Genomic DNA, 11,458 nt, shown 5'->3' on the forward strand with positions numbered 1-11,458 from the left:
ATATGTAGTGTAGTAGAAGTAAAAGCATTGAAATTTGGAAATACTCCAGAAAAGTAAAAATTCCTCAAAAGTGTACTTAGTACAGTTACAGTCCACCACCACATAAGCCTGTGCTGTACAATATTATATGATATGAACTTGCTCGTCATCCTGCCCCGTTCTTCTACACTTGGGTCCTTTCCACACATTATAACAAACAGTAGAAATGAAAACAAATGGAACAAGTAAATTAAGTCTTACCCTACGTTTTGAGATAAAATGCATCTTTTTAATTGTGCCCTAAAAGTGTCTAAATTTGATGTATTTAAAAAAAAGGACCATTCTATCTATAAAGTCCAGTAATGTGTGTGTGTGTGTGTGTGTGTGTGTGTGTGTGTGTGTGTGTGTGTGTGTGTGTGTGTGTGTGTGTGTGTGTGTGTGTGTGTGTGTGTGTGTGTGTGTGTGTGTGTGTGTGTGTGTATGTATGAATGCCTGTCAGTCTTTCACCTCCAGAACCGTTCATGTGATCGATTTGCTGTAAACATGTTTTCCTGTAATTAACCACATGACCTAGCTTCCCTATGCTGGTGAAATTGACTGCTTCTGTAATTTTTGTCATACTTCTCTCTTTTTTTTCTTTTTGTCATCAGTTTTCTACCAGTGTGAAAAAAGTAGGCAACATTTTTTTACGTTTCACAAAATCATAACTTCATTTCATCCACTGTGTGCTGTATATTATATATATATATATATATATATATATATATATATATATATATATATATATATATATATATATATATATACAAGAACAGTAATAGCATCGTTCAAAATGTTTCACAAAATGTTGTCACAATTTTTCAAAAATAACGAAAATGTCTGATCTCAATCATAAAAAAACGCACTGACCAGCAACTTTAAAAGTGGCTACTGTGCACTCATTGGCCATTTCTCATAAGTTTTGATGTAAAAAGGCAGTGCCTATTTATTTTTTGAAGGCGGCTAGAGTGAACATACCTTAAGGATACGTCCTTTGAATACCTACACAGTAATATCAGATCAAATTGTTCATTAATAGACTGGAACAATGCTATTGTCAAGTAAAGTTTTATTAAATACTTCCACTGCTGAGTTTACAAAAAAGACTGTTTACAAACATTATTAATGAATCAATGTGACAGTAAAAATGACCTCATCAACAGTATGCCAACACTAGAAGATATAAAGGCATAATAAAAGCAAAATAGCAAAAACTGTGTTGCAGAATAGAATAATAAGAGTAAAAAGTAATTAAGTAAAATCAAGCAAGTACATTTAATTAACTGTATTAAAAGTAGCCTACTCTTTGTGTGTGGTGTTGATTGGGAGTATATTCCAAACAGAAGAATCTCTATAAACATGACCTGTAATTACTCATGACAAAAAACAACATAGCGTCTCTGTTTGGGTGTCCAAAACTGTTACTTTTCAGGATTCAAATTAAAAGTACCAAACGTGGCAGATCTACAAGCTCGAAATGCGGTGCGATGTTTTTTTGTAACACTGTGATCAAGTAGGGCATTCATTTACAAATAAACACAAAAGTTAGAATATGGAGATAAGAGGTTTCTGTCCGACAACAGCGATAATATTGTTGCTGTCGGGCAGAAACCTTGCACAGTATGTCAAAAAAGCCTTAATGGATCCAAGCACACAACCTGTCATGTCGCAACGCGACCTGAGCCAGGCCCGGCGCCACGGGGGTGCCTGAGGGGGCCTGGCACCCTCAGTTTCAAATTGTGCCCCCTCAGTTTATTTTTGAAAAAAATAAATAATAATGACATTTTATTTTTTTATGATAAATGTTTTGATAAAAAAATCGGTAAAATCAGGCAAAAATAAGAATTAAATAACATAAGCCTAACCTAACCCTAAAACCGAAATAAAGTAACAAAAAAACGCCCAAAAACGGCCACAATCCGCCCAATAACCGCACTGGTGTGCACCCTCACAATTTTCAACTGCACCCTCAGTCATTTCATCCTGGCGCCGGGCCTGACCTGAGCTTGTAGATCAGTTATTTCAGCTGAATCTTGACTCCAGAATAGGGATGCTAGCTTAAATGTGATAACAACAATTTTGATTTATTTTCAATTCGTTTTTTTCTCTTAAAAGTTTCACTACTTATCACCAACTTGACGTTTAACTTGACAAAGCACTAAGCTGCAGTTTCATCGATGAAGTTAAGAGAAACATCACTTTTCACACATTCGGAAGGCGTTAAGTATACATTTCACATTAACCCATTCTCCTTTAAAGTGAACTGCACAGTTGTCGTCTTCATTGTTACGAGTATATCCACTGCCCCAGTACCTGCAGTGTAAACAACAAACTACATGAGGTATTTTAATCACACCCACTCAGTCACTCACATCAGTGAGTTTAATAGAATGACAATAGAAAAACGTGTATGAAATGTCTCACTGTGTTGTCAGTGGCGTTCCGTCCACCCATGTCCAATTGCCTGTAGTCCTGTTCAGACCAAGCCATGATCCATATCGATCCTCATGGATCAATCCCCCGATGAATTCCTGATTGTAGATGATTGAAACGTTCAGGTTTTCAGTATAATCAGAATTACATAACATGCAACAATGTGTATGATGGACACACACACTCACGCACGCGCACACATGCACACGCACACGCAAACGCGCACGCGCACACGCACACGCACACGCACACGCACACGCACACACACACACACACACACACACACACACACACACACACACACAGATAGACTAACCTGTTCTTCTTGACTGTTAATGATCACCAAATCTGCTCCTGTCTTCAGACATAGTTCTCTATGTTCCTCCCAAGTTTTTGCTGCAGCAGACTTGTAATAACAGCTGTCTCCAAACTTCATCCATCCACTGGGACATGACTTGACTAAACATCAAACAGGAGTTTTACAGATGGATTTTCAATGCACTGATAATCATATATCTAACATGTAGAGTAGTTATAATAATAATAGTAGTCAGAGATGTAGTGGGGGGTAAACCTATTAATTAATGTATTTTATTTATTAAATAAATAGTGTTTCTGCTCCATTTTAGAAAAGTGTAAGCATCGGTCTCCACCAGGCCGGGTTGCCTACCCAGGGGCCGCAGACTTTGGAAGGCAGTCATAGCCAATTGGAATGTGATCTGAAAAAGCTGTCTGACTCATACATCTTGATCACATGACCCCAGAGATAATGTTTACCAATTAGTGTGAGTTTTGGACAAAATCTTTAGGAGTAGTGGTAAAAAGTACAGTATGTTTTGAAGAATATAGTTATAGGCCAAAACGTGAATGTGTGGTGAATGAGGCATATTTAAAAAATTTAGGGTGACATTTCTTCCTTGGCCTAGTGGGAATATGCGTTCAATCAGACACTGCCCATGATTTGAGGCATTTTGTTAAAAACGGGACACTCCTACAAACTTTAGAAGCCAATCTTAGCCAATCAGGATGAAATATGAAAAATCTGACAGATCCGTCTTGCTCACATGACTATAGAGGTAATGTTTAGCAATTTGCGTGATGTTTGGACAGAATCTGTAGGAGTAATATAAAAAAATGTGTTTTGCAAGAAGCGGTTTTTACTTGGCCGCCATGCACAGTTTCATCCCGATCGAAATTAGCTGCTCACATACGGACGGACGGACACAAACACGCACGCACGCACGCACGCACGCACGCACGCACGCACGCACGCACGCACGCACGCACGCACGCACGCACGCACGCACGCACGCACGCACGCACGCACGCACGCACACACACACACACACACACACACACACACACACACACACACACACACACACACTCTCTAACACTAACACTAACACTAACACACACACACACACACCCTAACACACGGATGGACAGGAGCGAAAACATCGTCTCGGCCACGCCTCCGGCCTGGCGGAGACAATAATAGACTAATACACCTGCTGTCTCTCTTTTAAGCTGGTTTACTTTACTTTGCAATTGGTCTCTCTCCAGGGTCACGTCGTCATACTTTGTCTGTAACTCGTTAATTGCTGAACGATCTGCAAAGGACCAAAAGTTGACAATAAACACAGTTGTTACTACTGTTCATTATGAGATCAAGCATCTGTGTGGAAAGGGAAAACTCAATGATCCTGATCAGGTGAGTTTTTATGTGACTGCAGGTCCTGTTTGACTTGAACTCGCTTTACGTGGACTCGACTACAACCCTACTAAGGAAATGTCTCTGTTTGCTCCAGATCACACCTAATTATAAGACCACCCATACGGATGCTAAATAGGCAATGGAATGAAATTATGAAATTAATGAAAAATAGCAATGACAGTTACACTAACGCTGCTTTGAGCCAGGTGGAAGACAGGTCCTAGGCCTCAACATGTACAGTATAATAAAGTACTAGTGAACCCACACACTATCACAATTGAAGCATCATTTTGTTGTTGCATGAATTTGACCTTTGACCAGCTGATACTCACAGTACATGGATATGCCAATGATTCCTGCTGCTAGTAGAACACACAGCACTGTGACACACACTGCACATGCTCTGAAGGGGCTTCTCTTAACGATGATGGCTCTCTGGACAACTGGAAGATATTAGTAGAGTTCAAGGTAAGACTGTATATTAATGCATATATATATTATATATATATTATATAATGCCCATACAAGGCATTATAACACTCGTTATAAATGTTTATGATCATGCATAACAACTTATAACAAGGTTTATGAACAGGTTCGCCCTGTACCGTTACACCCAACTACTACTTTAAATATTGGGTGACAAGCTGCTGTAGTGATGTGAAGAGAGAGAGAAACAGTGTAAGTGTGTTACTGTGTACCGTGATCTCCTGTAGCCTCCTTGAGACTCTCTACGTTGGCGTACACAGCGCTCTCCTCCTCCTCCTCGACCCTCTCCTCCCTGTCTCCTCCAACGTACCTCACCCTATTTGATCTGCCTGGCTTGCCAGACATCTTAACCCATTTAGACCAGGAAAGAATCTGTGTCATTTTTACATTTCTTTGGCTATTCAAAAATAGCAGATCTACAAGCTCGTAAGCTACGAGCTTGTAGATCTGCTATTTTTTAAATAAATCGTGATAGTTTGTGCACATTTTTTTAATATATGTAATTTTTTAAAGCAAACATTTTTAACTCAAATCTTTGCTTCTGTGGGTTCTGCAAATGTCTTCTAAATCCAACAGTTTTTTTTTTTTTAAAGTAGTTCTCAAACTTTTTCATGTCAAGGACTTCCAAAATGATATGTATTTGGCCACGGACCCCCATCTCAAAATAGTTTGTAATAGAGAGAGAAGATTTGAGTCAAAAATGTTCCCTTTAAAAATATATATATTATATATTATATTCACGATTTAAAAAAAAAATAGCAGATCTACAAGCTCGTAGCGTAGTGCCGTGCTATGAGCTTGTATATTTTATTTTTGAATAGCCGAAGACATAAAAAAAATGACACACAGATGCATTCCCGGTCTTTATGTGTTAAGGAAATATATATGAAGATAATAGTAGATAATAGTACACTTGTACAATATGATATATTATGCATTAAGTGATTACAATATAATGTACCATATACACTGTATACTGTATATTATACAGTATGCATAATGTTTAAATGTTATTACTCACTTTGTCCAACTGTGTTGTCCTACATTAGTCTTCACTGTTGCAGAACAGACTGAGCTCTGTCCAGTCTGACTTTAACACTGTAGGCTATCACCCAAGTGGTTTCAGATATACTTTTGAGCACACTCATTTGCATACAAAATGCAGAACAGCCAATACACTCTTAAAGGGATATTTCACTTTCAAAAAAACTTTGGGTAATTTTAATCGTCTACTCAGGCCTTTGTGAGCACCCCAGACAGTTCCAGCCCACTTCCTATACAAACCCATTATAACTTCAAACTCCATTTTTAACATGTTAGAATCATCAAAAACACCCGTCACACCCGTTCTGGTGACTCACCCTGCCCTCCTAATACGTGAGGGGGCCGTGTTCTTTCGATAACTTTTTTCATTTATTTTTTATATATTTTTTGGAAAATTAAAATCTTTTAATACAATAAAAAAAATTATAAAATAAATGAAAAAACTAATCGAAAAAACACGGCCCCCTCGCGTATTAGGAGGGCAGGGTGAGTCACCAGAACCAAGGACGGGTGTTTTTGATGAATCTAACATGTTAAAACTTTTGTTTGAAGTTATAATGGATTTGTATAGGAAGGGGGCGTGTCTGATAAAATGAATATCAAATATCTAAATAGTGAATCAAGCATCTTAAAAACTGTCTGGGGGGCTCACAAAAGCCTGAGTAGAAGATAAAATGACCCAAAGTTTTTTTGAAAGTGAAATATCCCTTTAACTTAAAGGTAGAGTTAGAATAGAACAGGGAAGAGAGAATAGAGAGGAAAGGAACACAGACCACAGAACATGACAGGTCAATATCCTCGCGTCACCAGGCGTTCCACCACAGAGTAAAGCTTGGATTTCATTCTAGAACTCATGAGCCATGTGATACGGTTGGCGTCGCATTGTTTTTGTTTCCCACATAATGCGGATCAATTAGTTTAGTCGAGATACGAGATAGAATAAAAGATGGATATACCAAACGATGATATTATTCCAAAAGAACTAGGGGAATCATTTTGGAGGTACACAGTGCTCTTGGGTTCGGCCGTGGTTTATATACTGTATGCTCTAGACCAGGGGTCTTCAAAGTTTTCAGGCCAACTAGCTGAGAGAGAGATGAAGCAGGGACCCCCTCTATATTGTACAAAATTGTGTTTCAGATAAACTTTTGCTGCTCTTTTTTTCCCTCTACACACCTATAACTCTGCCAAAAATAGCGCTGCGAGGCGTTGTGAGCTTGTAGATCTGCTATTTTTGGCTAAGTTCTCCTCAGAAGTTCTCCTCAGAAAAGGGATACTAGAGTTCAAGTGGTTAATGTAAAAAAAAAAAATCATATCACACAAAGATTTGGGGGACCCCCTGTAGTAATTCTTAGGACCCCCTAGGGGTCCCGGACCCCCTGTTGAAGACCCCTGCTCTAGACCGGATCAGAAAACCGAAAAAGTTGTCAACAGGTCAATAACATGAAATGCCCCTAAAATGATGAAATGCCAGGCCTGGTGCGAGACACGATCTACTGGACAACAAATTTCAACATGAAGGTGATGACAACGTTGACCACTTCTGTAACTTAGTCACTTCTCTCTTTTTAATCTTTTTTTGTCACCAGTTTCCTCCCATAGAGAAGAGGAAAACGGGTAGTGTCAACATATGAGTTCATCTCATAAGCCTGTGCAAATACTATGGTTTGCAAAACAGACCATAGTGGTCTGGTCCTTAGAACGTCATGCTGGGGCCCTTTAGCTTGTAATTATTTGATTTCCACTATGTAACTTTTTTTAATGAATAAAATGTAATTTTATCGAATCTGTATGTTAGTGTATGTTAACACAATAACATAGGGTCAAATTCGGGGTAGAAGAGGACTGTTTTAATATAGGTACTGTTTTTGTTAGGCAGAATGGGGGAGGGACGCTAGAAAACCACAAACCCATGTATAATATAAGGTAATGCTTTGGAATAGGAATAGCCTTTATAAACTAAATACACGCTTCACATTCAATCCAACTAACGCTCAATCAGGCAGAGACTCTCTTTTATATATATTTTTTCTTTTTTTCCCCCCTCCCATACAGTGAAAAAAGCACCTAGTGAAAAAATAAAGAATAAGATAGTTTCATAAGTCTGTGCAGTACAGTATGATATGAACAGGGACGTGCTGGGCCCCTAATTCAGCCTGGGAATCTCAGATAGAGAGGCCCGGATCTTTTGCAGTTTAACATGTAACCTGTGTAGCATGCAGTTTAACCTGTAACCTGTGTAGCATACAGTTTAACCTGTAACCTGTTGTTTAACGTGACCTGTGTAGCATGCAGTGTAACCTGTGTAGCATGCAGTTTAACCTGTAACCTGTGTAGCATACAGTTTAACGTGACCTGTGTAGCATGCAGTTTAACATGTAACCTGTGTAGCATACAGTTTAACCTGTAACCTGTGTAGCATGCAGTTTAACCTGTAACCTATAGCATGCAGTTTAACCTGTAACCTGTGTAGCATGCAGTTTAACCTGTAACCTGTCTAGCATGCAGTTTAACCTGTAACCTGTGCACACATAGGATCCAACCAGAGCTTGAGCACCTGCCTGTTTGCTTTCACAGGAGCAATTGCCCTTCTCTTATTTAAATATCGGTATGGCTGAACCACAGTTGCTCTCCACCCTGCTCTCATTCAATACAATGTAGGTTAGGTCGCTTTGTTTGAAAACACTGAAAACGTTTTAGTTGAGCATGGCAGTCTCCAAGTATAAAAGGCACGAAAATAGCAAATTAAGTTGTCAGCACTCGCTATGCAACACTTTTAAAAACACGCAGCAGAAGAAGGAAATGTAAACGTTTCTCAGACATATGTGGGTGTTAAGTGTGGTTTACATTTAGACTATGCAAGTAACACTCAAAAGTGTGAACTTGCTACAGTAGGTTCTGTTGACGGGCTTTTTATTAGGGCTTATCTATGAATCATTATCGTTCATATTTGTAATTATATGAAGTATGTACACTTTTGCTAGACTGGTTTAACTTATGTTGCCTAAATTGCTACTGTCCTTAACACCAACACGGTCTCACAGGGTTGGGGGTATAGTTGGGTAGGTTTGTGCGCCTGGATGACGTATTTCCGCTTTTATGTAGATGGGTCTTCAACGTTTTTCAGGTCAAGGACCCCCTAGCTGATAGAGAGATGAAGATGAAGATTTTTTAGAATGCTTTCCATTCTGTCATACAGAAACGTGAATGGCGTGTGCATTGTGGCCTTGCATAGAACTTTAAAATTCTGTTCAGCTCACAACCCAGACATCGTCATTGAAATGGTCAGCCAGCTCTGTGCAGTTTTGGAGAAGTAAAAACTCCTGACTAGATACATAGTACTTCAACATGCGTGAGAACACTGTTCCGTGTCAACCTCAAAATGGTGAAGTAGAGCAGGGTGTTCTTCACAGCTTCTTCACAGCTTTCATGACATCTGACAATTCAGCACTAATGTCTTTGGCAACGTTACGAGTGACTCCATACATGGGAAACTGGCGGCCCCGGGGGCCACATGCGGCCCTCACCTTCACTTAATGTGGCCCGCAGGTTAATATCGGAATACTGATATATAATTGATTTCAGCTGTTACAATTCATGACCCGCTTTAATTACTTTAGTCTATTAGTAGCTTAATGACTAGTATTACAATTCTAATTATCTTTTTTGTATGTCCAATGTATTTGTATTTAGGTTCATAAAGTTAACATAAGTATAACTAAATGCATTTCAGAATTCCAATTCAAAAATAGCAGATCTACAAGCTCAAAACGTGTCGCACTGCGACACGTTTTGAGCTTGTAGATCTGCTATTTTTGCTACTTTTGTGTGACATAGAAGGCCCGACAGTATATGTGTGGCCGTCTGGAGTGAGTGTGGAAATATAGTGGCCCTCTCCATGATCAAAGTTGTTAACCTGTAACCTGTGTAGCATGCAGTTTAATATGTAACCTGTGTAGCAGGCAGTTTAACATGTAACCTGTGTAGCATACAGTTTAACATGTAACCTGTGTAGCATGCAGTTTAACATGTAACCTGTGTAGCATGCAGTTTAACATGTAACCTGTGTAGCAGGCGGTTTAACATGTAACCTGTATAGCAAACAGTTTAACATAACCTGTGTAGCATGCAGTTTAACATGTAACCTGTGTAGCATGCAGTTTAACATGTAACCTGTGTAGCATACAGTTTAGCATGTAACCTGTGTAGCATGCAGTTTAACATGTAACCTGTGTAGCATGCAGTTTAACCTGTAACCTGTGTACAGGGACGTGCTGGGCCCCTAATTCAGGCCATAAATGGCCGGCCGGCCGGTTCTTAATGTCGGCCGTTTTTTTTTTAACAGCCGGCCTGGTCGGCCTGGAATGGAGTGGCCTTTCTGGAATTGTCCCAAATTTCCCAGTGGCCAGCACGTCCCTGGATATGAACCTGTCCTGCTCATCCTACCCGATCATCTACACTTGGGTCCTCTCCACGCATTAACAAACAGTCTAACATGAAATCCTACCCTGCATTTTGAGATAAAATACGTTTTTAATTGTGACCTAGAAGTGTCAAAATGTTATTACATTTTGTATTTATTTATACAGGACAATTCTATCTATACGTTCCATTAATGTGTATGTATGAATATCTGTCTCTCTGTATTTCACTATCTCCAGATCCGTTCATGTGATCGACTTGCTGTAAACATGTATTGCTGTATTTAACCTAGCCTCCCTATGCTGGTGTAATTGACTGCTTCTGTAACTTTAGTCATACTTCTCTCTTTTTTGTCATCAGTTTTTTCACACAGAGTTGGAGTTCCAGACTTCTCAAGAGCCTGGGCTGCATGCCTTTACCTCACTTGTTAGCCTGTTCAACTTGACACAGTTGCAGTGCCAGCCCTCTGTTGTTTTCCTCTGTGACCATTTTCACAGACCCTGCTTCTCTCCTCCCCTCATCTCTGCCTTATTGTTAACCCTTGGTTAATAAACTCGCCCTTTTTTTCCCCCCCTCTTTTTTATTTTTGTTGTTGTACATATTTGAACTGTGGTGCCACTATATATGCCTATGAATTGAATACCAAGGCCCTCATTGGAAACAAGTCCGCAAGGACTTTTATGAACGGACCTGTTAGACAAAGTATTTTAAATGTAACTGTGCTGTTTTACATTTTTTGCCTAATAAAATATTCAATCAATCAATCAATCAAACCTTCCATTTGCCTCTTCCTTGCTGTGCGCCTGGGTCACACACACACACACACACACACACACAAGTCCTGCTCCAGCCGTCAGATCACGATCACACAGTACTTTACTTGGTCGCACTTTGCGAGCCCTTCCTCTCGACATGTGGAGCAGCAGGCAGCGGGCCCATTTAAAGCATTATCATCATTTACCCCCTACACCATCAACAGTAGGTGCAGGGCCTATGCACATTTACCAATAAAAGCCTCCATTGTCTCTAAATGTATTTTGCGTAAAATCGTCATCAACAGCTGCCCAAAAAAGTCCATTCCTGCTACGTCATCATCAATCATTTAGTCAACAGTGTGTGAATGGGTTCCGCTGGCTGCACGGTGCAGCGTTGTCAAAGATGTGGGATATCAATCTAATCATAAACGGAATCGCTCAGTGGCTAATATTTATTTTGATAAAAACGTGAAGACAAAAAAAACAAGTAAGGTGTGATCCAAATTAGGTGCATATATATTTTTTCGCTCTCATCCTCTATCTGTTGTAACTCCATGAGCCTGACGTTACAGTGAATAAT

General features: G+C 39.5%; 1 protein-coding gene across 1 annotated transcript; it reads right to left on the minus strand.

The window, feature by feature from the left end:
• Nucleotides 1-1,176: 1,176 nt before the first annotated feature.
• On the minus strand, nucleotides 1,177-5,740 carry LOC308083915 (CD209 antigen-like protein C). The gene is made up of 7 exons (XM_080426334.1): nucleotides 5,679-5,740; nucleotides 4,870-5,002; nucleotides 4,501-4,611; nucleotides 3,996-4,064; nucleotides 2,768-2,910; nucleotides 2,443-2,549; nucleotides 1,177-2,331 (listed from the first exon to the last, which is right to left on the minus strand). The coding sequence occupies exons 2-7, from the start codon at nucleotides 5,000-5,002 to the stop codon at nucleotides 2,214-2,216; spliced, it is 681 nt and encodes a 226-aa protein (XP_080282460.1). The 5' UTR covers nucleotides 5,679-5,740; the 3' UTR covers nucleotides 1,177-2,213.
• Between the last annotated feature and the right edge of the window lie 5,718 nt (nucleotides 5,741-11,458).

The sequence above is a fragment of the Gymnoscopelus braueri genome (assembly GCF_963280865.1).
Source record: "Gymnoscopelus braueri genome assembly, chromosome: 4".
NCBI classification, from domain to species: domain Eukaryota; kingdom Metazoa; phylum Chordata; class Actinopteri; order Myctophiformes; family Myctophidae; genus Gymnoscopelus; species Gymnoscopelus braueri.

Bases quoted from the DNA above. Each gene is read 5' to 3' on its own strand.
- LOC308083915 (XM_080426334.1), bottom strand. From the start codon at position 5,002: ATGTCTGGCAAGCCAGGCAGATCAAATAGGGTGAGGTACGTTGGAGGA. The intron at 4,065-4,500 runs GTGAGTATCAGC...GGTCCTTTGCAG, and splicing joins CATTGGCATATCCATGTACT to ATCGTTCAGCAATTAACGAG. The intron at 2,332-2,442 runs GTGAGACATTTC...TTTACACTGCAG, and splicing joins GGAACGCCACTGACAACACA to GTACTGGGGCAGTGGATATA.